Below are 24,451 nucleotides of genomic sequence, written 5' to 3' on the forward strand. Positions count from 1 at the left end.
AAACTAGCCAGCTGATTGGCTCTTCAAAGCTAGCCAGCTGATTGGCTCATCTAAACAAGCCAGTTGATTGGCTCATTAAAACTAGCCAGCTGATTGGCTCCACCAGGTGCCCACAGGGAGCCGCCGCCCCAACTGAAAACCAGACTCGGTTAAACCACCGCACGCTGCCAGAGGCCTGTGTGCTTAGCAAGCTGTTCCAGACAGGGAACAGTTTTTAGATTCTGTCACCCCTGGAAGCTGGAAATGAATGTAATGTGAAAGTTAAGTGTACTGGAAAAAGCAGTGGCTGTTTTTCCCTGCGTTCTCAGAGGATATTTCTGCCAGTGCAAGAGAATTAGAATTACTCCAAAAAAGTCTGTATGTTACTATATTACAACAGAAGAATGGCAGATACACTTAGATGATGTGTTTTGTGGAAGAGTAGATGGATGCACATTTTCAATATGTTTTAGCAGTAGGTGAAGCTAACATTGTTTCATTCCAAAACTTATTTAATGAGAAAGAAGTTGCTGGTGAATGTTATACTAACTTTGCAGAGGAAAGCACCATGACCCCAGCAACTTTTTCTACGAATATCTCTTATGTTGAAGAGAAAAACAGGAATTCTGACAAAGACTCGTTTACAATTGTATTAAATAAACTTCTCAGCATTGTTTCCCTGAATGGAAAGAAAATAAGATATTTCCAGTTGCTTTCTGACCTGAAAGGAGAGAGAAGCAAATGCTTCAAAGAAATGGCTGAAGTATTGCAATGCACAGAGAACTATGTAGCAGAATATGATGAATTACTACAAGAGAGAAAGAGAAATTTACAAAGAATAGCTCTTTCAGAAGGTGAAAAAGAAACTTTGATGGGCCATTTGGCAGAGATAAAGTGTGAGCAAGACAAATACAGGACCTTAGTTTCAGAACTCCAAGCCTGCAAAACTGGCTGTTATCAAACCTTTTCTAACTTACAGGAGGAAAAATGTGTAGTGAAAAGAGAGATAGACAGAATCAATCAAGAAACATCAGAACAGCTTGATGAACTTCAGAAAGCAAATGCAAACTTTATTTTAGAAAAAAAAATTAAAGAATTAAAGTCTTCTTTGGGTTTCACCTATGAAGAGCTGAGAAAAGAGGAAAGTATAGGAACAAAGAAAAATACAGTAAAACTAGAAGAAAGTCAGCAACCTGGTCTTAAACCAAAGAAAGCTGAAACACCATGTTGTGCAATTCAAGCTGAAGAACAAGGAGTTCTGGCAATAGATCCTTCAGATTATTCCCCTGTGAAAAAGGTAAATAATAACAGTAAGGAATGTTATCAAGCAGCATCTTCTAAAGAAAGGGAGATACAAAATTTGGAGGGCAAAGCTGAATTAATTTTGTGTGCTGGTTTTCACATGAAAGTGGCGGGAGGTTTGGGCTGCCTGAGGGTAGGCACCATTCCAGGGAACGGAGGGGCTGTCCCGTCTCTGAGGGCTTCCCCTGTGAGCTGCGGGGACCAGTCAGAGAGCTGATTCAGTAGTGGACAGCTCAGGAAGCCATGTAAAAGTTATTTCGCTTTCATAAATCATGTTGCTAAGGTTAATTTCTCTTCTTTGGCGTTCTGGCCGCAAGGCGGATAGCAGGCCCCGGGGCTCTGGCCCCTGGTGGCCCCCGCATGGCCTTGGCATGGCGTGGCAGGGGAGAGGGGGCCCGGCCTGGCCGCCCAGCCCGCACGGTCCCGGACCCTGGCCCCAGGCACTGGCCATATGGCCCTGGCACTGGCCACGTGGTCTCAGCAACGGCTGCATGGCCCCGGCAATAGTCACATGGCTCCGGCAATGGCTGCATGGCCCCATCAATGGCCGCATGGCCCCATCAATGGCCGCATGGCCCCAGCACCAGCCGCATGGCCTCGGCAACGGCCTCCTGGCCCCAGCAATGGCCGCGTGGTCTCGGCAACGGCTGCATGGGCCTGGCAATAGTCACATTGCCCTGGCAATGGTTGCATGGCCCTGGCAATGGTCACATGGCCCTGACAACAGCCGCATGGCCTCGGCCCCTGTCATACGGCCTCGGCAATGGCCGCATGACCTCTGCAACAGCCGCAGGGCCCCAGCACCAGCCGCATGGCCTCAGCAACGGCCTCCTGGCCCCAGCAATGGCCACATGGTCTTGGCAGTGGCTGCGTGGCACTGGCAATGGCCGCGTGGTCTCGGCAACGGCCGCATGGGCCCAGCAATAGTCACATGGCCCTGGCAATGGTTGCACGGCCCTGTGTCACAGTCCGCCCAATTCAAGAGCGGGAGTTGTGACTGGTTCTTTTATGGATCTCAGAGCACAAAAGACACAGCAGGGGACAAAAGCAGTTTACTTTTACAGAAATGAACTTTATTTAGTGCCAACCAAAATGCGATAGTGGGACAGAGAGAGAGAGAGAGCAAGGCGGGTTGGGATTATAGCTACCAAGACGGGCAGACGAATCCTCGTGGAGCCAACCAATTGGTGTCTGTTGACGTCTGGGGAGATCTCGCGGGTCTCCTTTGAGAAAGTCACTTTTATAGTCTTTTCCCAAAGCGAGTGGCTTCTGGCCAAAAGGTGGGAAGATTTATGGACTATTGTATGTGGAGCTCGTTACACTGAGGAATAGGTGGAAACAGGACGTTTCAAGGCACACCAAACCATCTTTGTTGTTATGAACACACGCAGGGTAGCCCATACTGACCAGCCCATTGTTCTTCCATCTGTGGGAGCTTTGTTGAGTAAACGACTAGTTGTCATGAGATACCTGCGGAACAGTCACTTGGCGTTCCTCCCATCCCTGGCCAGCGCAGGCCTCAGGCGAGGGTCATTGGGCAGAAACAGACGAGAGGCTCGGACGGACTCTCACACCCTGGCAACAGCTGCATGGCCTTGGCCCCTGTCATATGGCCTTGGCAATGGCCGCATGGCCCCAGCCCCAGCCGCATGGCCTCGGCAATGGCCGCATGGCCCCAGCCCCGGCCGCATGGCCTCAGCAATGGCCCTGGTCCTGGTGGCCCCCAGCTCGGCTCAGCTCTCCAAGTGGCAGAAAAGGCCTCCAGCTGCCCATGTGGCCACTTCATGATCTGGATAAAATTTTTACTCTTTCAGTGCCTGGATAAGATTCTCGATCTTCTGAGCTCCCTTGAATGAGAAGAAATAAAGCAGAAAGTACACAGAAGTCAGCGGGATGAAGATAAAGTTCCTGATGGTGTTCTAGATAAAAATGTGATCAAGCCAAATTAAATATTATTAAAATAAGTGATATTTATTTTGCGACCGAAACATGGTCCTCAATAGTCACAATCAAAAATGACACCCAGGGTCGGCGTCGGGTGAACACACAATGATTTGAACTCTATTGCTCTGAATCCCCAAATGTTCACAAACCTGCTTTGGTTAGTCCGATTTTTATACAGTTTTTTCCTTGCCCAGAGTGGAAGTCTTTGTCTTCTCTTGTCCTTCAGCTTATTCATGTAGTTTTCTTTCACTGCATTGAGCTGGACAAAACCATATCCTGGGAGATAATGAACTCTGATGAGGACATGTCCTGGCTTTCGGGAAGGTGACATGGAGATGTATCCTGTTGATCTAAGTTTATGGGAAACCAGGCATTCAGATGTATTTTTTCCATGGCATTGATTATCTTTAATCAAGGGTGCTTATCAGGTCCTCATGGCTTGGGTGCCTTCCTAGACAGGGCCATCTCTGCTGCAGCTAGGTCTATGAAGTTGTTAATTTGAGCTGTCCTACTTTTGTTGGATGTTACAATGATATAATCAAAAAATGTGTGTCTTTACTGTCTGTGGTTTGGTTTTAGCTTTTTACTTTGCTCTTACAAATATTGTTTACTTTCCACTACTATTTAATTCTTACGCAAATTACACTATATATTCATCCATTACACCATGTGTGCATCATAATCCTTAACACAGCTCTGGAAGGACTGTGGAAATGGTAGGAAATTATAGTTTGCAGGTCCGGGCAGATACAGACAGGAAAGACACCCCCCTAACCTAAACGAAAAAAGAACCTTTCTCTCTAAAGTGAACTGAAATTATTATTTAAGTAGATAACTGACTGAAGTGTTTTCTGTATGTGGTTGTTAAGGAATGTGGAATGAAGGAATGGGGAGGAAACAATCTAGGAATCTTATTCTGAATTCTTTTTTGTCTTATTAATATATTTCTTCTTATACCCTGTTAAGTTTTGAGCCTGCCTCGTTTCTACTTCTAAATCCTATCTCTAAAAGAAATTAAATATATTAAAATTGGCAAACCCAAGTCACACTGTGACACTTTGTGATGGAGGAATGGTAGCCTCTAAAATGAGTTGAGGTGCTAAAGTTAACTTTGAAATTGAATGCCAGACCAGAGAGGGCTTTTTTTTTTTTTTTTTAATATTGTATTTGAGAATGTTAAAGTGATACAGCAAGCCACAAAGTTAAAAATAATACTTAAAAAACTGCACTGTTAAGGCTTTTAAAAAAGTACTTATTTAATGTAAGACTAAAACCTTTTACAAGAAGCTTTTATTCCACCACAATTTCTCCTAACAGAAGGAAGCTTGTTATAGTGGTGAAAAATGTCTTGGTGAAAAGTGTGCACATGTTAATTTACTAATTTTTATTCTGATTGAATCTATTTTTTTATTGTTCTGGAGCATATGAAACATATCTCTAAAGACAGGATCTCTACTCATGGTGGATTTCTCATCCATGTTTTTCCTCTGTAGTTGTGTGTCTTACACCACAGTGAAGTTCTGTGCAGACTACCATGTACTTACAAATGCAGAATTGCTGCTTCAATAGAGTAGTAAACAGGGAAATATTTATAGCAATACCTTGATTTTATCCAAGATTTTTGGTAATAGTTTAGGTGGAAACCATGTGTTGTTATTTAAATGTCTGTGTGCCATTTGGTACAGGGAAGAGGAGTCATCATGTCTTTTTGTCTATCCAGGACAGCATGGTTGAAAGCTACAATATGATGAAAAAGCAAGTCAGAAAGGCAGAAGAGGAACTTAAAAAAAAGCAGAAGGAATTACAAAAATCAAAAAAAGAGGTAACCTTCAACTCTGATGTACTTCTGAGGTGCAAATTTGTTTTCTCTTGTGTTTTCTTACATGGCTGTCTTCCTTCTGCCAGGCTCTAATGCTTTTACAAAACAGGGAAGTCTCTGATGTGCAGAACCAAAGTATTCCTCTGATCTTTGAGTGATGAATGGCACAGTCACTCTTGGTTCAACAGGACATCAGGTGAAACTGCATTCCTGCAGCACACAGTGGCAGAGGCTGAGTGCCCTGATAAAGGCACACACAGCATCCTGCCTGCTCTGGCCATCTCTGGGCAGCTGCTTCCCTCTGCTTCAGTGGGATTAAGGAGAAGGAGAAGGCAGTGGAAATGCTGAGCATTACTGCAAACCTGAATTGAAAGTAGTTTGTGAATGAGAAGCCAGATCATGTGCAGCCTGGCACTGTCAGGGTTTGCTGCATCACAGGCATTGTCAGGTGTGCTGTCCCTTCTCTCCACAGCTGTGTAGCAATCACCTGCCTGGAGACTTGTGTGGATGGGTAGTTCTCTCTCTGTCTGAGATAAATCTGCACTTTTGACACCATCCGAGGAAACTTTCAGTGTTGTCCCTTTCCAAATGCACTAGATGCTCACATTCCTATTTTTTATTAATCAGTCTCCATGCCATGCACATCTAAGCAGAATGTATTTTTTTATGGCAAATATGTATTTATGGGGTTGTAACAGGCATCACTCGCACACCCTGTGGACTGACTATTGGCAGCATCAGGTGTGTTGGGTATGTAAAAGAAAAATAATGATTATTGTCCTTTGACAGCTGCTTTATCAGACTTCCCAACTTTCAAGTGAGGCAACTGGAATGAAGGGATGGATTTAGGTGACTGTTGGATGGTTCGACAAGGACTTCTGATCTTGTGTTTTGAATATAAAATTTTATTTTGATTTCTTTTGTAAAATCTGATTAATTTGGGTTCTTTGTAAGGAAGTTGTGTGTTAAAATACTTTCCTCAGTTTACTTAAAATAATGTGAAACATTTGCTTCCAGAAGGGAGAAAAAATGATATATCATACAAAGGAAAGGCCTTGCTGTCAGGCAGCTACATGAGCTATTGAGGGGTTTACTTGTGGTTTTTTGTTTGGGTTTGCTTTTGTTTTCAGAACTACAGTAATGTGTGTAATTGAATAAAGGCAGCCTAGAAAAAAATTAAAAGGTAAACATGCAGAGAGCCTTTTTTCCCTTCTTTACATTCTTCATTTTTGACATTGTTGTTTTGATTCTGATACTGAATTAAACACTGTATTGTGCCAACTGTTAAGCTGTCCCAGTTGAAACCCAGGACACATTCCTCAAGAAAACATTTTCCCCCTCCCCAGATAATAAAAGAACTTAGATGTCATCTCTGAAATAATGTATGCATACACCACTACTTTTTTAAACTTTATTCAGAATATTCATGGTACCTTCACATTTAGAAATAAATTTAAATAATATTTTTGGCATAGCTGTAGTGAGGTATTCTATAGGGCATACTTCTAGAGTTGCATTTATGTCTTATAATAACATTGTACTGTATTGTATAGCTTCATTTATTTTAATCAATTTATAACAATTCAAAAGCTATGATGTAGACAGTAGCTTCAAATCCGTGGTTGTAAGCTGGCATTGAAAAGGATACCACTGCTTGACTAATGATACTCAGTAATTTTTGTTCTTTCTGTCAGGTTCAGAAGTGGTACAGAGAACTTGGTTTTGCTGAAATAAGGAATGAAGAAACCAAAATTTGTTTGATGCAGACTCTCTCAGAATTAGACCGCCTTGAGCGAGAAGTTGAGGACAAAATGCAGGAAAAGTACCACAGCAAATTAATGGTATGTATGTAAATGGAATGGAGAAAAGCACATTCCTTGGGAGTCAGTGTGCTGCAGAAACACCATTATTGATACTTGTAATAGATTTGAAGGAAGTGTAGAGCCTCTCCAACCACGGAAAATTTAAAAGGAAGCAGATGTTTTGCAAGGTAGACCATCTGTCTGCAGAATAGTCCAGACTCTGGGCTCTGCATGGGCAATATAAACAATCATTTTTTTTGTTTAGGAGGGCTCTTATTCTGCTGTCTTTAGCCAAAGTCATTTTCAGGTGGCCTCAATGAAAGGTCTTTGAGAAGTCTGCAGTGTATCCAGTATTTGGCCTTTTTACCCTGATTTCAGGCCTTGTAGCCCTGATTGCTGGATTTGCACTGGCAAAATGACACTGTGAGCAGATGGTGTGGATTAAAGTCAAAGTCTTTAATGGATGCATATGGCCCAAATATGTGTCCCAAAATCCAGGAAATCTTTTCTATCTTGCTGGAATGTGTTTACAACACAGAAATTCTGGTTTTGCTGTAAATTAAGCTTTTTTTTGATTTTCAGGTGGTTCTCTGTCTTGATACAGGTTTATGTTTTCCACCAAAATAAAGTGTTTTATGAAAAGATTTTTAATTACTGAATAATCTTCTGGAAGCAGTTTTTATAAAGACTTTTCCACTAGTCCTGAAATTATTTTTGCCCTCCTTAACTGGTGAGTTGCAAAGAGGAAATATGCAGTTTCTACCAGCTGGAAAAGCACATTTCTAGCAAACTACAAATATTTGTAGATTCATTTTGAATAGGTTGGATAGATATGGCTTTAGAGGAAAATAGAAACAGATTCTGGAAAATACAAGGATTCTGAGATTAGTTCAATTGCCTAAATGTCACTGTTTATCCCACTTAAAGGCCTTAGGGCATCCTGGCTGAGGGTGTAGGTAGCCACCTGGAAGTCCTAGGCAGTCATTTCATGTTAGCCTGTACACCCTACATGGCACTATGGGCAGGTGTTTAGACAGCTGAATTCTGACTGTTAAATGAAAAAAAATTGCAGAATTTTCATATCATTGTGATGTATTGGCATGTGGCATCCTAATACAATAGAATCAATTTCAAGCAAGAAGAAAATCCCAAATAAAAAGACGTGTCATGTGTTTCATTTATGCTAGCAGTTAAGATCCTGGGTGCATTTTTGGGAAATGAAGCTTTAATCTTTTGTTTAGGGACAGTCTGGGGCAATTATTGTTTATTATATTGGTCAGTTAAGTAAGATGTTAATTACTCCTGTGACACACATGGGAATAAAATTTATCAACCTTGGCAGAATGTTTTTACACTGGAAAAAGTGCAGGTCAGCCTTTTGCTGAAAACCCTGCCACTTTTAAATCCCTCCAACAGCTTATGTTTTCAAATTAGTGTTTATCTATCAGTAGTATATCTTTATGCAATACTGTGATGCTCTTTGATTTAGGTCTGACTTCTTCATCCAATTGAATTGCCTGTAGGCTTAGTGTCAAATTTTTGAATACAGCTGTCTTATTCCAGGGTCAGAGATGGAGTCCATGTACATCACAGAACTGGCTTTATCTTTCAGTTGCACTATTTGATGGCAGAACTAATTATCTGCATAACTCAAGTCCATTATGTTTTAACCAAATAATACTGATTTTAATGGCACAATTTAGCAAATACTACAATATAGAGAGTGGAGTAGATATGTCTTAACAAAGGTCAACTTTATTTCAATAATTCAATTCTAAAATAAACTTTTTTTGTTATACACGAAACTGTTGATAGTAGATTTGTGTGAGACCTTAAAATATAAGTTTTTCTAAATTTAAAAAGAAAATACTTTTTGTCACAAAAAATAGATCATTATCTACTTTTCTAGCAGTTTTGTTAACTGGTTTTCAGTTTTTTGTTTTCAGGTGGCACTTGCCACCCTTGGCAAACTCTTTTTCATTACTCAAAGTTACTAATAAACCCTGATACAGTAAATCACAGTAATTTATGCTTTTTCCTGTTCTAAACTTAATTTTTCTGAAGCATTTCTTGCTGCAGTGCTTGAAAGAAGTGAAGATGTGAGCACTCTGGGCATAGAACCCAAAGTGTTTGAAATACCTTGTGTTTTGGGAGTGTCTTTTAGAACATTTTGCACTTCTTATGTTCTACAGGCTCTGCTGCCCAGGGATCCTGTCCAGGCTGTCATGATATTATTCATTGCAAGTAGAAGAGAACTAAGATAATATATTTGAAGCTTGCTGCTAGGACTCTATTTCAATGAAGTTTAGCAGTTGAAATTTGCTTTAGCCTGGGAGTATTTGTTTGGGTTTTCTGGGATGCTGAGGTGGCCTTCTGAGCAGTGGTGCTGTGGTTGAATTTAAGAGAAATACAGGGATGAGTGGGAAGAGGTCAGGGTATTGTTTACAGCTTTAAAAATTAATAGAAGAAATTTGCATGAAATGCACATGGTAAATAAGGCACCAGCTTCCCAGTGAACTCCTGGTGACTGTCTGCAAAAAAGGCCTGTAGCAAAAAAGGTCATATTCCCTCTCATTTTCTCACTCTCATTTTCAGACGAGCACAATTCGCATAAGAAGATACGTTTTTGGGTTTTTTTAATGTTTAGGTACCAACTTCAAATACTAGTGATCTATTTTTACAAGAATGCAGTGTGTTAAATGCTATGTTTAGGGCTTAGTTATCCTTTGGTTATTTCCCAGTCCTAGCTGCCTGGGTACTTCATCCTTCTGGAGCTTGACTACATAACCTCTGGTCACTGCAGACTGGAACATGTGGCTGAGTGCTCATACATAAATCTTGTGTTCCTCATTTGTGCATTGAAACTACAGAAAGCTGCTAGTGGTTCAGCCAAATGCAAAAGGAAAGAGGGAACTTTTCTCTGTGTCAACCTTCATGCAGTTGTTTTATTTCCCCGCTGTTTTTTTCCATAAAGCATCTTCAATTAGTGTTTCCCTTTTGGTTTTAGCATACTTTTCATGGGGAAGAGAAGATGAGGGAAATACCATGTCATGGACTCATCCTCAGGCTTTTGTCCCTCAGCCCTGGTCTAATCCATCTTGATGTGTCCAGCTGTTCCTATTGTTCTCTTGACACAAGAGGGAGCCAAAAAGTTTGGTACAAAGCATTTGATGTGCTCCAGTGCTGCCACAGAGGACTGGCTTCACGAGGAAGAACACTATGACAGTGTCATATTTCTGGCTTTTTTTTCTGTTTTGCATTGATATGTTGCAGGCAGAATAATGTGATCTATCAGTTCAGTTTGCTGTTCCCTATGAAATTATTCCTTCAGTGTGTTGTAGTCAAGGGTGTCAAATCCAGAAAGGCTGTCAGAAAGGCTGGGAAAAATTTACTGTGGTGTTGTGCATCAGGGCTGAGTATAAGCTTCTCTCTGAGTTGTATCAGTGTTTAAAATCAAACCATCATTCTGTTTTGTTGTTAAGTTATATGGTTTTTCCACAGTATATCATGGGTCTGACTTTAGCTTAGACTTGCTTATATACTGATACTTACATGTTCAAAAATCTTGACCAGCTGTGTGTATCAACTCAATTTTTCTTTAATATAATAACATAAATGTTTTTCAGGATACTTCCTTCTTCTTCAGATTTTCCTCATTCTAAATCTTTATGTGTAATCAGGCAGTGTCACTTGTAGGAGCTGACCATCAATCTAAAGCTGTCAGTAATCTTTTTAATCTAAGTGCATGAAATTGGGGAGAAAAGAAATTGGAGAGTGGGGGAGGAGGAGTTAAATTCAGAAGCTTCTCTTTCCACTTGTTCTGTGTCACTATTATTACTTCTAAATGTAAAAAATATTTTTCTTTAGAAATTTTTACTTAAGATCTGGTTAGTTTATTAATAATGTTCCAGAACAAATAAACATTTGGGAGAGTGGGATTATGTCTCTGAGATAAATATATGGGACATATTACATAGCTTCTTGATGAAGCAGGAGACTGGCAACTTGTGTGTGTTTTTCTTGCTCACTATGTCTCCACAGCTTGGTCACTTCATCTGTCTTTGCCCAGTTTCCCCATTTTACAATATATATATTTACCTTGAAGAAATTTTGTGAACATCCCATTCTATACCTGTTCTCACAGGGGCCAAGTACTCTTTACATATAAAGAATTTAAGATTAGTGCAAGATCTTAGTGCTAATATGTTCATGAAGTTTTGGGATCATACATCTTATAACAGTTTGCTTCATTTTGATGTATAAGGTAGGTAGTTATATTGGTTATTTTGTGGTATAAGACACAATTAAGAATATTTTTGTTGCTTTATACACCTAAATTGAAAATCTGTGTATTTTCTTTATATCCTGTGGAGACACTGAAGGATGGCTGGAGAAAGGAGGTGTATGAAAAAACCTATAAGAGGTTAGAGCAGGTACTATTGGCCATGAAAGCCAAGCTCAGGGACGAGGCTGCATTACGTGACTTGCAGATTGAAGTGAAATGCCTTCAGGCTCTGCTTTATGAAAAGGTATAAGGTTGTTTTCTGTGTACTTAAATGTGAGCTTAGACTTCAGATTCTACATCTCTCTTTTGAAAGGGGAGAAGCAAAATAGGATTCTTTCCTGGGAATGAATCTAAGGATAGTTGAATGGTTTCCAGACATATGAAAGTAATTCTGACTTCAGAGAAATAGGAAAATTATGTAAACTGCCTCAGTGATCCATGTTATGGAAAAATGATAGATGATCATGAAAGTTGTCTCTGCTCTAATTAAACCCCATAGTGCAAAGCAAGCACAGCCATGCTGAAATTCTTTACAGAGTCACCTCCTTGGCTTAAATTGTCAGATTCTCAACTCTCAATTGTCACATTCTCAACTCTCTTGTTCTGCTAGATCAGATATGAAACTCCAAGCTAATTTTGACAGAGTTCTCTTAACTTTTTTGACTCATCTGCTAGGGTTACACATTAAGACATTTCAGTAAGACATTTTTAGATAGGTGTGTGGTTTGGATTTTTGTCACAGTTATTCTGATGAGAACCCTCATGTATGGACTACTTACACAAGCAGTTTTTACACTTGTGCATTTCATTTCACCTGGCAAACCCAGAGAAGATACATTCAGATTGGCAAAGCTGCTGCCTTACAGTGTGACAGCAAAGCTGCTGCTGCAAGTGTGACTACAGCTACTGAACTCATGGGTGGAAACAAATTCCTCCTAGGACTTCTTTCCCTTAGATTTTCTTCCTGTTGGGAATTATATTTTGGAATGGGATGACAGTTACAATGTGAGCCAAATTGGAATTGCCCATTAGGCTCTGAAACAGCTAGTAAATGGCATGTTCTCAATAGTGGTCTTTGTTCTTCATAGCCTAATAAAACCAGTAGAACATACTTCTCCTCTGTCTATACTCTAAAGTACAAGAGATTACTGTCTTCTCCCTACTGGGAACCAAGCTCCATTTTACTTTCTCCACAGTAGTCTCTAATTTTACAGTATAATACTGAAAAATTTTCCCCAATGAATGTGTTGGAAGATTCACAGAGAAAATATGAACATGAGTGCATAATGGAGGGTACTAAGTCTTAACTGTGATGCTGCTTTGATTAAATAACCTCACTGATTCAAGGCTTCATCTAAGAACATCTAAAAGCCTTTGTTAATTTTTAAGAGCTAATGCAAATGTAAGTAGGGCAGTGTTTGTGTGCCAGAGCCTGTCTGTGTGCAACCAGTGCCTTACACTGATTCATCTTCTTTGTGATACAGGGTCACACTGATATCTAAAGTGCACACCTCAGAGTCAGGTCTAAAACAAATATCAAAAAATTGCTAGAGTATTTCAAAGTGATTCTTGAATAAATTGATGCAGGATATTTTTCAACCTTTCAGGAGAAAGAACTGCAGAAGACAAAGTCTGAAATGAAGTTGATATTAGCTCCTCTGAAGGTACTGTGTTTCTCTGAGCACTGTTTCAGGACCTACACAAGGGGTATCCCTTTGCTTACAGGTTTCTGTGTTTGTGTCTTCCTGCTGCAGCTGTGCCTGAGTAGCTGGATGCTGCTGGGCTTCACCTTAGGCAAGGGCTCACTCACATTACTGCAAGGCTACTTTCTGCCTGTCAGGACAGGGACCTTGCACATGGAAAGGGAACATCTCTTTCCAGTTCATCTGTGTATATATATTGCTCTTGAAGGTGTGGAGGCATCTAATAATGTAGAGACATAGGAATACAATCTATAGCTTTGGGTCAAAATGTGTGGAATTAAAGACCAAACACAAAATGCAATCTTGCAGTCTCAGCAGGGAGTGAAATGACAGAACTGTGGAATGTTTATGTGTTCATGCCACACAGGCTAAGCTGGCTTGCCTCACCCAAAAGTGCCAGGAAAGGAGCAGCTTCATTAGGAGAATGCATGATGAATTCCACAAGCAAGGATTTATTAACTCTGCATTTGATGAAGAGACAAAGAACTTGGTGAATGACACGACCCTGGCAGAGTACACGGTTGCTTTTACACCAGTGTGTGATCAAGAGGTAAGTCCTCATACTTCCTTGTATACATGTATCCTTATCTTTGCACTATTGAATTGTGTTGGTTTCCAAAGTGTTTGGTGAGACTTAATGTGTTATTATAAAATATATTTCATTGCTTAATATAAGTATTGCTTCAGACAAATCAGTGGAGTTGGCCTTTTTACTGTTGTAGGTAGAGTCTAAATTTCAGGAGCTTAAAGTAAAATGCATCAATGTTCCATGCAAAAAACACTTCCCTGATATTTTGACTTAAGTAGCTGATGGATAATGCAGCATATATTACCCAATTTCATTTAAAATATGAATTTTGCATATATTTCCTGCACAGTGCATTGTTTCTGATTTCTGAGAAGTCAAAAAAAAGAGGTCAACAGTGAATGTTTTTAAGACTTAAGTCAACTTGGTGGACATTTGCATTTGAAAGGAAGTTAGTCACTTGTGTTTCTTTGGCAAGGCAAAAGTGGGAAGCAGCCTGTTTCACACCTGGTTCTATTCAATGTTGTCATTAATATCTTGGATGCTGGGAATAAACTTCCTAATTTTGGAGTAGCACCTACTTGAAGACATTCTTAAGGACAGGAATCTCAATCTGGCAGCCTGAAGAAACAGGAATTCCCTTGCAGTACTTCAGCGTCCATCAACAAGTTGTTTTTCCTTTTGATTTTCTGTTTCTTTTTTTTCTTTCTTTTTTTTTTTTTTTTTTTTTAGCCTATGAAAGTACCCAAACAATATTTGGTAATGTTTGTGACAAGTATGCTCAGGTAGAGTCTTTTTGGTTAAAGTAGCATAGCAAATACTGTGTGCTACACATTCATATAACATTGTGTGCTTATCACAACAGAACACAGAATATTGTTCATACTATATATTGTACTTAAGCTAACTCATTGCACTGCAAAGTGAACAGAAAAAATTATTTATCTTAATGACATTGACATTTTCACCTGCAGAAGATGCTCAAAATGGGCATATAGTACAGTAAAACCACAGGCTTATTTTTCTGATGATTTTGCATTTTTACATACTGAGTGGTATTCTGTATCATGTTGATAGTGCTCATCCTTACAGTATTGCTAAGTGTTGCAAGCTATCACTCAGTCATGCTTGTTTTAGTGATAAAAAGCAATTTACTGCATGTTAAGGAAAAGGTGGATTGATTCCTGATTGCAGGATGGGACAGGACTCTTGTGTCTGGCTGTGTCTCCTTGAGTACCTCTTGTGTCTGTCCACCACTGCCTCACCCAAGCTCCCCCTGCACAGGAGTGTTTCCTGTGACAGTGGCTAGAAACTCCTCTGTCAGAAGGAAGGCAGCACTCCACTGCCTTCAGACTTTTTCTCAGACACTGCTGTGATAGATGAGCATTAGTGAAGCTTGCTAAAACACTGTTCACACTCACACTGTCTCCCTAAATGTTCAATTACCACACAACTTAGCAGGTTCAACAAGACAGAATTAGATTAAATATATATTCTGATATCCAGTGAATTTATCTGCAGCATAAACTCCCATATTAAATTCCCTGCTTTGGTAGATATTTAGCTGTTCATACTAAGTGGAGCCCAAGCCCCTTCCCATGGTGTTTAGCACTGTTGTGGCCAGAGGTCTCACCTCAGACACAAACAGGATTCAGGCCTGGGGGTTTTTATCATGCAAAGAACAGACTGGCTCTTGCTGGATGTCTTGAAACTGAGCTTAAGGCTCTTCTGGTCTGTGGTAAGTAGTTACACATGTAACAGGGGAAAAATATTCTACCAAGGAAGAGCTGTATGATCCCCTTAAAAATGTATATTTCTATGCATCAGGTTTCCAGTGGAAGACACTTCAATGAAAGAATGTCCAAGTTTCATTACTACTAATTTAATAATGGTTGCAATAAAAAGAAAAAAGATATACTGTTTCATATTCATGTGATACATGCCTTTGGTTTAAAAGATCTTGTACTGAAATCTGTAGACATATGTTGAAGTGAACTGACTTTTCATCTTGGAAGTTTTATTTCTTGCTTTCAACTCTTATTCTCACTGGACTTCACATGCAAGATTCCAGAGCTATGCCCAACATCCACTTACATAAAATTTCTTTGTAAGCTCATTCCTTCCTTCCCCTCAGTTCTTCACTCCTGTAGCATTCCTAACATTTGAATTCTACTCTACAAAACCTACTGAATTGTTTTTTGGATTTGTTTGTTTGTTTGTTTGTTTGTTTTATTTTTATTTTAATTCTTAAATTAAAGATTTGCAATTTATTCATTACTGCACCCAGTAACAAATGGAAGCCTGTCACACATTGGCAGCAAACCTCTGTGCCTTGACTTAAGTATGAATTTCAGCTCAAAGTTTGCAGTGATGCATGAAGAGCTGATCTAGAGCCTTTTGAAAGGAAAGGGGACTCTCTACTCAATTCAGTGCCTGGCCTTTTGTAGTTCAGTAAAAAACTTTTGAGTCATGTTCTCAGAAAAAAAAATTGGTTCATAGTTCCACTAAGAACTCTTTATTTTTTCCTTCTTTTTCATCTGTACATGGATTTACATTGTAGAGCTGCTTCAGCTGGGTGCTGGGATGCCCCAGATTCAGTGGGGGACTTAGGGCACCACCAAGTTACTCGTGCTTACAGACCAAGGCAAACTTCAGTTCTTTGCTTATTCAGGACACAGTGGATGGTTGGTCATTTCCTTCTGTTTGCCAGAAGTATTTTCTCCCTAATTTTCATCCCAATTAAAATACTAAACCATGAAGTCAGTGTTATGCAAAACCCACTGTCTTTGGAGCTTCTCTTGACTTCACTTTCAGTGTTCAAGGCCCTGCTCTCACACATGATAAATCCCTGTTGTCCCTGTAACACAAGACTTCCCTCAGTTCAGTTCAGCAGAGCAGCATACATTTTGAGGCTTGTCATTCTTGATTATTTTCACAACCCAGCATTATATTCAAATGTTTGTGAGTGGGAAATAAAATTTGCTTGAATCATGTATTAACTAATAATTTTGTTCCAGCAGTGCACTCTCAGTGAGGTCAGATATATCTGGAATAATATATTCATAAAAGAAAGCCAGCTTTCCTTCTCTTAATGAAACCCTGTAAAGAGGACTAGGTTTTGAATTACTTTTCCTCACAATAAAATTGTACACCATGAAGCTCTTTATTAGTAATCTAGTTTAATTGAGCAATTTAGTATAATTTAATTTAATTTTAGAGGGTTTTTATCATAATAAACATATATAATTGCACAGAAGGGGTTTATTTCAATTCTTTTTCATCTACTACCTATGTCACTGTGGTGAAAGCAAAAATTCTGTGCAGGATGGTGAACAAATGCTGCCTCTGAGCTTTGAAAAAAAAATTTTGGGGCAGGAATTGGAATGACAATGCATATCTAATATGGGCTTGAAATTTTTGGAAGCACAAAGTTAATTTTTAAGGCTTTTTGATATATTCTCTTTTTAAAAGACCTGAGAAACATGGCAGCCCCTTGGAGTAGACCAGTAATAAATTTTGACAATAGAAATATTTTAAAACCTTGTCTTGTTTTGTGTCTGGAAAATAAGAAGCATGTAGCTGAAGAGGACACATTCCTGGACAAGGGCTGCCTCCAGGGTACCCATGGCACTTGGCACAGTGCCATAGCTGGGATTCACATGCCCAATGTCACACACAGAGTATGTATCCACATTTGGCCTTTTGTCATGTCCCATTTTAATCACCTCCTTCTGAAAGCTGATTCTATTTTTTTTTTTAATTGGAAGGACCTTAGTCTCATCTTTCTTTCCTTGCTTTTGTAGAATTAATTCAAGGACATTATTAACAGTTATTCTTTTTCTGCCTTTCCCAGTGAAAAAAAACACAGGACAGGATTCATCAGCTGATCTTGGACATTCATGTTCACAAAACATCTAACAAAAAAAGGGCTGGGATTTGGCTTTGCAACAGCTGCTTTACTTGGGATGGTAAAAGTAGGAAGCAAGATAGTTCCAGAGGAGTAATGGGACATGTGAAAGAGGAGGCTCAGTTTATTCCTGAGTTCAGGTGTCTACTTGCAGTTTAAGAACCAGGCTTTACCCAGTCTGGCTGGTTTGAGCTTGAGGCTGTGTCCTTGCTGCTTTGATGGATCAGAGAACCACACAGAGGAGCAAGTGAGCTTGGCTCCCCTTTTGTATGGACTCAGCCCAGCCAGTACAGTTGTGCAATATTTTGGGCCTTTTTTCTCTCTTTTGGGCTAGGTGTGGAGGAAAAGGATTATGTTTAATTCTTCCCCTCAAATGATTGGGCCAACAGCCTTTGTCTGGATGTCTGTAATGGAAAATGCTGCTCATCCAATTTCCCTTGTGCTGGAACACTTTGACCTGATGATATATTTTATATATTCTTTCCATAGTGAGTCTGAAACCATTGTGGCTCTTTGCCCTCATTTCTTGGGGCTGAAAGGGGATTGGTGCAAGGAATGTAGGGATAAATGGTACTGCTTTTTAATGCTTTTGCTGCAGTCATCTTAAACCTTATGGATGGAAAGCTCCAGGCAAGGAATGTGTCCAGTGCAGTGAATTGTTTTACAGAATAGGGATTAAATGCACAGAACAGCATAGCTTAATTCTTCTTTCTGTCAAGGCATTTCTTCTGAGATATGTTTTGGTAGAGCAGTGCTTTTTATTTGGTTATTAGTTTGTATTTCTACTCATTGCTTTGCAATAAATCACTTATTGCTTTCCAGTGAATCATGTTTGAGGATAATAGGCCTGACATTAAATTCTCTGATGCTTTCCTTAAAATGGTTTGTGTTAAGGTCAGAAGCTTTTCTGGCACTGAGGGTGAGATACATTTTCTGTATGATGTCTGTACTTCTGATGGTCATCTGTGGTAGTTTATCTATTTATTTTCATAGTTAAACTAGAGAAAGACATGCTTCCAATGAGTTCTCCTGCCCATTTAGCTTTGGACTTTCAGTCTTTTCAGGACAAGGCTAACCAAGAGCAAGGAATCTTTCAAGACAAAGTTTTTTTTTGCAGGAATAGGCTTCTATTTACCTGACATTTCTAAAAACATGCCTTGAATCATTGGAATTCCAAGTGGATGAAGGAGTGGAATTAATTATTTAGTAATTTCTTTAAAGAAGGGTAAAGTCCATTGCTGAGAGATGTGTTATTTTTGTTCTTTAGAGAAATGATTAAAATACTGAGAGGCATGAAATTGAGATTTTAAAAAGTTAGTGGCAACCTGGCCTTTCAAGTGATATAACTGATAAAGTTGTTCAATAATTCTATAAATGGTTGTTTGGATAGAGGGGATCCCAAGAATTTGTAGTGGATGAGAAGAAGGTTCTTAATCAATGTTAGTGCCGTTTGCAAGTAAAATTTGGTTTAGTTGACAAGATTTAGATATATTTCCTGACTGCATAATACAGATATTTTAGCAGTGGCTTTTGCTGCAGTTCATGGGCAACAGCATGTGTTCCTCTAGAGCACCACGTGCCAGTACAGGAGTAGCCATGACTGAAAAAAAGAAAAGCTTTAAAAACTAACCTTCCTATATTTTCTGATAAAGGATAAAACTTAGATTAACATTGAATGTAAAATTATAAAAATATTATCTAAAATATGCAGATAAATTAAAACATTTTCATCTTCTCTCTGACATCACTCTTTGGGGTTTTTTTTTTGGTTTTTTTGGGGTGTTGAGGAAGCTGATATTTTTGGTTTCAATAGCGTTCCTTTCTACATCTTGCCATTATGCAAGTTTACATTCTTCTCAATTTGGTCAAATATCACAATATTTTCATTTCTTCCTAGGTTGGATAATTTGTGAAACATTGAGGAGAAAGAAAAAAAAAAAAAAAAGAAGAAAATTGAATAAATATAGTAAACATAATAATAACAATAAAAAAGAACCAATCTCAAAAAGAGAAGGTTAATATCTGGGCATTGAGACAAAACACAGAATTTTTGCTTAGCTGCACACTTAGTGCTATGGGAAATGCAATCTTTAGTGCTAGTCTTATGACACAAGAGATGAGTATTTTGAGAGAATCCTACCAACTTTCAAATATAGTGCAGACTACACTGTGAAATCTTAGTCAGGGTAGTAACATCTTCACTCACTGGGCTTTGCACTAACCCTGCTTTCTGCAGTGTCACTACTTTAGCTGCAGAATAATTTGCTAGTTCCAAGAGACAAAAGGTTTTGTGGGGTAAAGAGTTGAAGGAAAGGAATGACCTGCAAGGAGTATATTTTTCTAGAAATTACTTGTGACAGTATCACAGCTTTGATTTGGTGGTGTGTTTTTTTTTTTTTCTGGCGGCTTTACCAGCTCCCTGCCTATGAGCAGGACAGTGATTTGCCTTTGCATGGGTCATTGACCTCCAGAACTTGTTCTGCTCCTGCTCACTCTCATCTATCACCACAAATGCCTCTAACTGTGCTTCCCGTAGTGAGGAAATTCTCATAAAATAATTTTAGATCAGATATCTTCATGCCTCAAAACATTTCAGGGCTGACCTTTTATCATTTTAAGCCAACTGGTATTTTTTGTGAGTGATGTGGAGAGATACTGCACTAGTAACCTTGGTTAGAAACCAAGGACTTCTGGAGCTGCCTTGGGCTCCTGTTTTTAGAGGGGAACATCCAAATGTATAGCTTTCACTTTCCAGCTGATCTATGCCTGTAATGCTAGGATATGTTTGGGTATTCATGCCACCTTGCAATAATAAATGCAATATCCAGATGGTATCACAGGCCCCCTCTGTAATCAGTGTAGGGAAAGCAAATATTTTAGGGAAGAGCAGCAATCTAAATTTTTTTGCCCCAAACTGACCAGTATGAGTGGTCTTTCCATTCCTGGATGTGCCTGCCATGTTCCCTGGCCTGTTGTTCAGCCTGAAATAAAGGATCAGGTGGTAGCTGCTCCTGGGCAGTGTCTCAGCTGGCCACACATGCTTGTCTTGAGTACTTTAAGGAGACCAATGGCCACAATTAATCAGAACTGGTTCCCTCTGCTCATGGTGGGGAGCCAAGAACAGGAGGTGAGATGGTAAAAACAAAAACACCATGTGTTTTTCTTCATGTCATAATAGAACTGTATTTAGATGCAGGAGCTTGTCAATAAATGCTCATCTTTCTGTTGGGTCATTTCAGAGCAATCTTACACTGCTATTGCATTTCAGAGTTGTTTTTTTTGTTTGGTTTTTTTTGGTTTTTTTTGGTTGTTTTTTTTTTTAATGGACACAAGTGAGGTAGCTAAAACTCAGTAAAGATGCACAGAGCAAAAACTCTATTATTATAAGTAAAATGTGTTTTCTTTTAAGTAATTCTTCCTGAATTGGCATATATATGTATCTGCTTTTCTGGATCTTTTGCAAGAGGACTAATGGGAATGAGAAGTTAATGCATAATGAGGTGTATTCATTTTAGAAATAAATAAATAACTCTTCAAAAACTGAAAGGCTGAAATGACAAGGCTTGCAATCACAAGAAAAAATGCAACAGTGGTCTAGTACCTATAATAAATTTGGATTTGAATGATAAAATGCTACTGCTGTGTAGTAGTCATTTGTATTCCAAGAGATCTACTCCTGCTTGCAGCTGTTATGAAAGTGTGCATGATTAGACTGCCATTTCTCTCTTAAATGTGTCTGCAGCTCAGTGAAGATATTTTAAAAGGATAGTTTTCTGTGATGTTAAAGGTGATTTGGAGGTGAAATAAAATCAGCTGAATTAATATTTTTGTTTTGAATAGGAGGGTCTGTATAAGAGTTCATGAACTAACACACTGTTGGAGTCTGTTCAGTTTAACTTTCTTGGGCATTGAAAGGTAGACAAACCTGAAGTTATGTAGTGTGGAATAAGGAAATATGTGTGTAAAAGAATCCTGTTAGAAATTCTGAGATTTTTCAAGAGAACTGAGATAATTTTTTAAATTAGGAAATTTTTTTCTAGTTTTAATCTAGGTTTTCTTCATATCCCAAGCCAAATTTTCAGCTTCAGTTAAAGCTTAGAGATCTTTCTTGTTTTGTTTTGAGGATGACTTGTTGAATACAGGATTATTTATTTAGAGAGGTGCAAGAATGCTCCACAACTGAAATAATTGGTATGTTATCTTTTCCCTTATTTTGCTAAATGTAATTTATTTACAGTTAATTTCTGTGAGTATTTCTTTTAGTGAACTCATCCAAATGGCTTCAATTAATCCACAATGAACAGCATTGGAATATTTAATATATCTTGAATTTCTTAAAATGCAATTTTCTTTTGCAGATGCTGCTTTTCTCCTCAGATGTTTCACAGGCTAATGGACAGCCAGAGGATCATGTGCAACGTGGATCAATATCTGCAGGCTCTCAGGCAGGGATGGATGGCCCCCACAGTTCTCCCATCACCCCAAATTTGTGTGCTAGTTCTTCTCTCAGAGTAACAAGCCCAGAGAGGATCTTAGCCTTGCAACAAGAGCTAGGAGAAAACCATTGCAAAAATTGCCAGGTCAGTAAAAGTTTTCTCACTGATTTTAGTTAGTGAAATCTCTTATTCTTGGCAGAAGTTAAAGATGTTTGAATGATTCCTTCCAGAGATGCACAGTTGGTTGTTAGTTTAGACAAGCTGACAATAATAAAAGTTTAATGTTTTTCATTGTGCATTTTTTTTTCCCATTGTTGAAAAGGGGCTTGTACAAATAATTAAAAGAACTTTTTTTGATCATGGTGTGCTCTATGGTACGATAGTAAATCTTACTATGTAAATCATAGTATGGTAAGATGGTAAATCTTTGTTAGATATTTTTTTAAAAAGTTGTTATGTTGATCTTGTCCTACCTTTTTTCCCTTCCAATTTTTTCCATTTTTTTTTTAGTGATCCAATTATTCCTATGCCCTGAAGCTCTTTATAGTAATTTCCATTAACTGCAGGAATCCTGTTAAGAACAGAGCTGATCAATTGCAATTGCATTTGTGACAGTCTGCTGCTAAACTAAACATGCAAGAGATTTCAACCTCTGTGAGACAACATAACCTTTATAAGGTTGGATTCAAATAAATGCAATGAAACAATTAAAAGCATAGTTTTTGCTTTTGGCATTAATGAAAAGAACAGGCAAGATACTGAGATTTCCTTTTTGTTAATTAATTTGTTGTGCAATTAAATGGTGACTCAGAATTCTGATAACATGTTACTTAGTCTGTGGGATATATGTAACAGTCCAAATCAAGTTTTCTGGTCCTTTTCTCTCTCACATTCACACATAAAAAAGACCAATGAAAACATGCCCATAAGAGAAAACTACTATGAAGAGTAGAGTGCAAGTAGCACTTTGATTGATCTTCATGAACTCAGAGATTATTTTTTATATAAATCATATGAGTTTTAATTAAATGCCAATGAAAGCAGAACATGGGCCTCTTGTACAATTATATGGGAGGCTATGGTTGAAATCAGCCACAATGCACAGAGCATTGTTTCCATAAAAACATACAGCAACATCCTGGGACATCCAAGGTTTCGGTTTCTGTTCTTTCCTCCTCAGATACCTTCAGTTGTCCCCTCCAGCTCAGGCCCTGGGGCTGGTCCCCACCTGCCCATGGTCCACAAGGAAGCCCCTTGGCCTGTGCTGTCAGGGATGAAGGATGCTGCAGTGTCCCCAGGGCGTGGTGTGGTGTCCTGGGCCGCCAAGGGGAGGGATCGGTTGTCGAAACACAATGATGTATTTTGGGGTCAAATAGGAAATCAGCATGCAGGTGCTATTCCCCAGGGAATGAAACACAAAAATGCCATTATGAATAAGGCATGGCTCTCTAGAGAAAAAACAGATGGCTCAACCTCAGCTACCACAGCAGAAAGCTATTTGCCAGACATGTTGTCAGCAAGTAATAAAGGTTGATATCCTGTGGGGAGAAATCAGCTACATGGGAAAGAATAAAACCTGCAGAAATAAAACCAGGTAAACATTTTAGCAATGTGATTTTTCCCATTGATACAAAAGTACTGACAAGTTTTTTTTAAATCACAGGTATTTTACTAGTTAGCATGGCCTAGAAAGTAGTTTGAGATGACTGGAAAATTTACATGGAAAAGAGCTGTGATATTTTCTATGATCAAAATTTCATAGAACATTTGAGATCACTGAAACACATGGATTTTTCATTAGCCAGGCCACTTCCCTGATTTCTTTTCACCTTTTGTTGATGATTTGATTTTCTTTTAAATGAAACTGTGAAACAATCTATTAAATCACTTTTGCTTTTATGCCTATTTCTTCAGTGTGCAGTGGCAAGTTCTGAAAGAATATCTCCCTTGTATGACTGTTTCCTTTGAGATTTCAGGAAATGTAGTGTCATGGACTTCCTAGAAATTAATTTTACAAAAATTAGAGGGTAATTTTGCTGTATTTCTGTACTCTTGGGATATTTTAAATAAAATTACCCTTTTTTTTAGTAGACCTAACTACAGCAGGACATTCAGTGTGTTGCTGTAGGGGCTAATATCTGTAAAATAGCATCCTTCAATCATTGGTTTGCTTGAGTACAAATTGCAGCTCAGCTTGATTAGCTTTACTGGACATGTCCACAGCCACTCTATTTAGGGGGCTGCATGGGCATTCTGAGTACAGAAATATCTGAGTTCACAGCAGGAATGATGCAGCCAAACCCCTGCCACTGGGAGAAGTGTATGGAGTGCCAGGCCACCTGTGCTGGCACTGCCAGGACAGCTCTTCCTCACAATCTGGTCAGAAGTAGTTGTGGTCTGGTCTGCAGGAGCCTTAGGTGGATCCTGGCTATGAAAAGGAGGAGGGAAGAGTGTGTCTTTGCAATGAGTGCATTAATGCTGGTTGGCTCTGGGAAGTTTAACTGAGCATGGTTGTAAATTCTACAAAATACTGATTTATAGTGTTCTCACCAGAGGTAATACATTTGGAAAGCATCCATTAGTCATACATCTTTAACATTATTCTGTATTTTTCATCACTTTTATTAGAAAAGGACATTCACACACAGCAATGCATGTCACTTTTCCTGTGCCTCCATTGAGTACCCCAGCTGGTTCATAGTACACTACTGCTTGATTTTTGGAAGCCAGAAATAAAATGCCTGGTTT

General features: G+C 39.0%; 1 protein-coding gene across 1 annotated transcript in view; it reads left to right on the forward strand.

Annotated features, from left to right (window-relative positions):
- Positions 1 to 23,359, forward strand: part of LOC306802319 (uncharacterized protein C4orf50 homolog) — a gene marked incomplete at both ends in the record, with an annotated part of 33,558 nt that extends 10,199 nt beyond the window's left edge. Inside the window, 9 exon segments of the mRNA XM_079306333.1 lie at positions 425 to 1,276; positions 4,946 to 5,047; positions 6,739 to 6,885; positions 11,220 to 11,375; positions 12,739 to 12,795; positions 13,202 to 13,384; positions 21,626 to 21,847; positions 22,884 to 23,232; positions 23,235 to 23,359. Of these exon segments, the coding sequence (XP_079162459.1) occupies positions 425 to 1,276; positions 4,946 to 5,047; positions 6,739 to 6,885; positions 11,220 to 11,375; positions 12,739 to 12,795; positions 13,202 to 13,384; positions 21,626 to 21,847; positions 22,884 to 23,232; positions 23,235 to 23,359 (2,193 nt within the window).
- Between the last annotated feature and the right edge of the window lie 1,092 nt (positions 23,360 to 24,451).

The sequence above is a fragment of the Erithacus rubecula genome (assembly GCF_903797595.1).
Source record: "Erithacus rubecula genome assembly, chromosome: 5".
Classification (NCBI taxonomy): Eukaryota; Metazoa; Chordata; class Aves; order Passeriformes; family Muscicapidae; genus Erithacus; species Erithacus rubecula.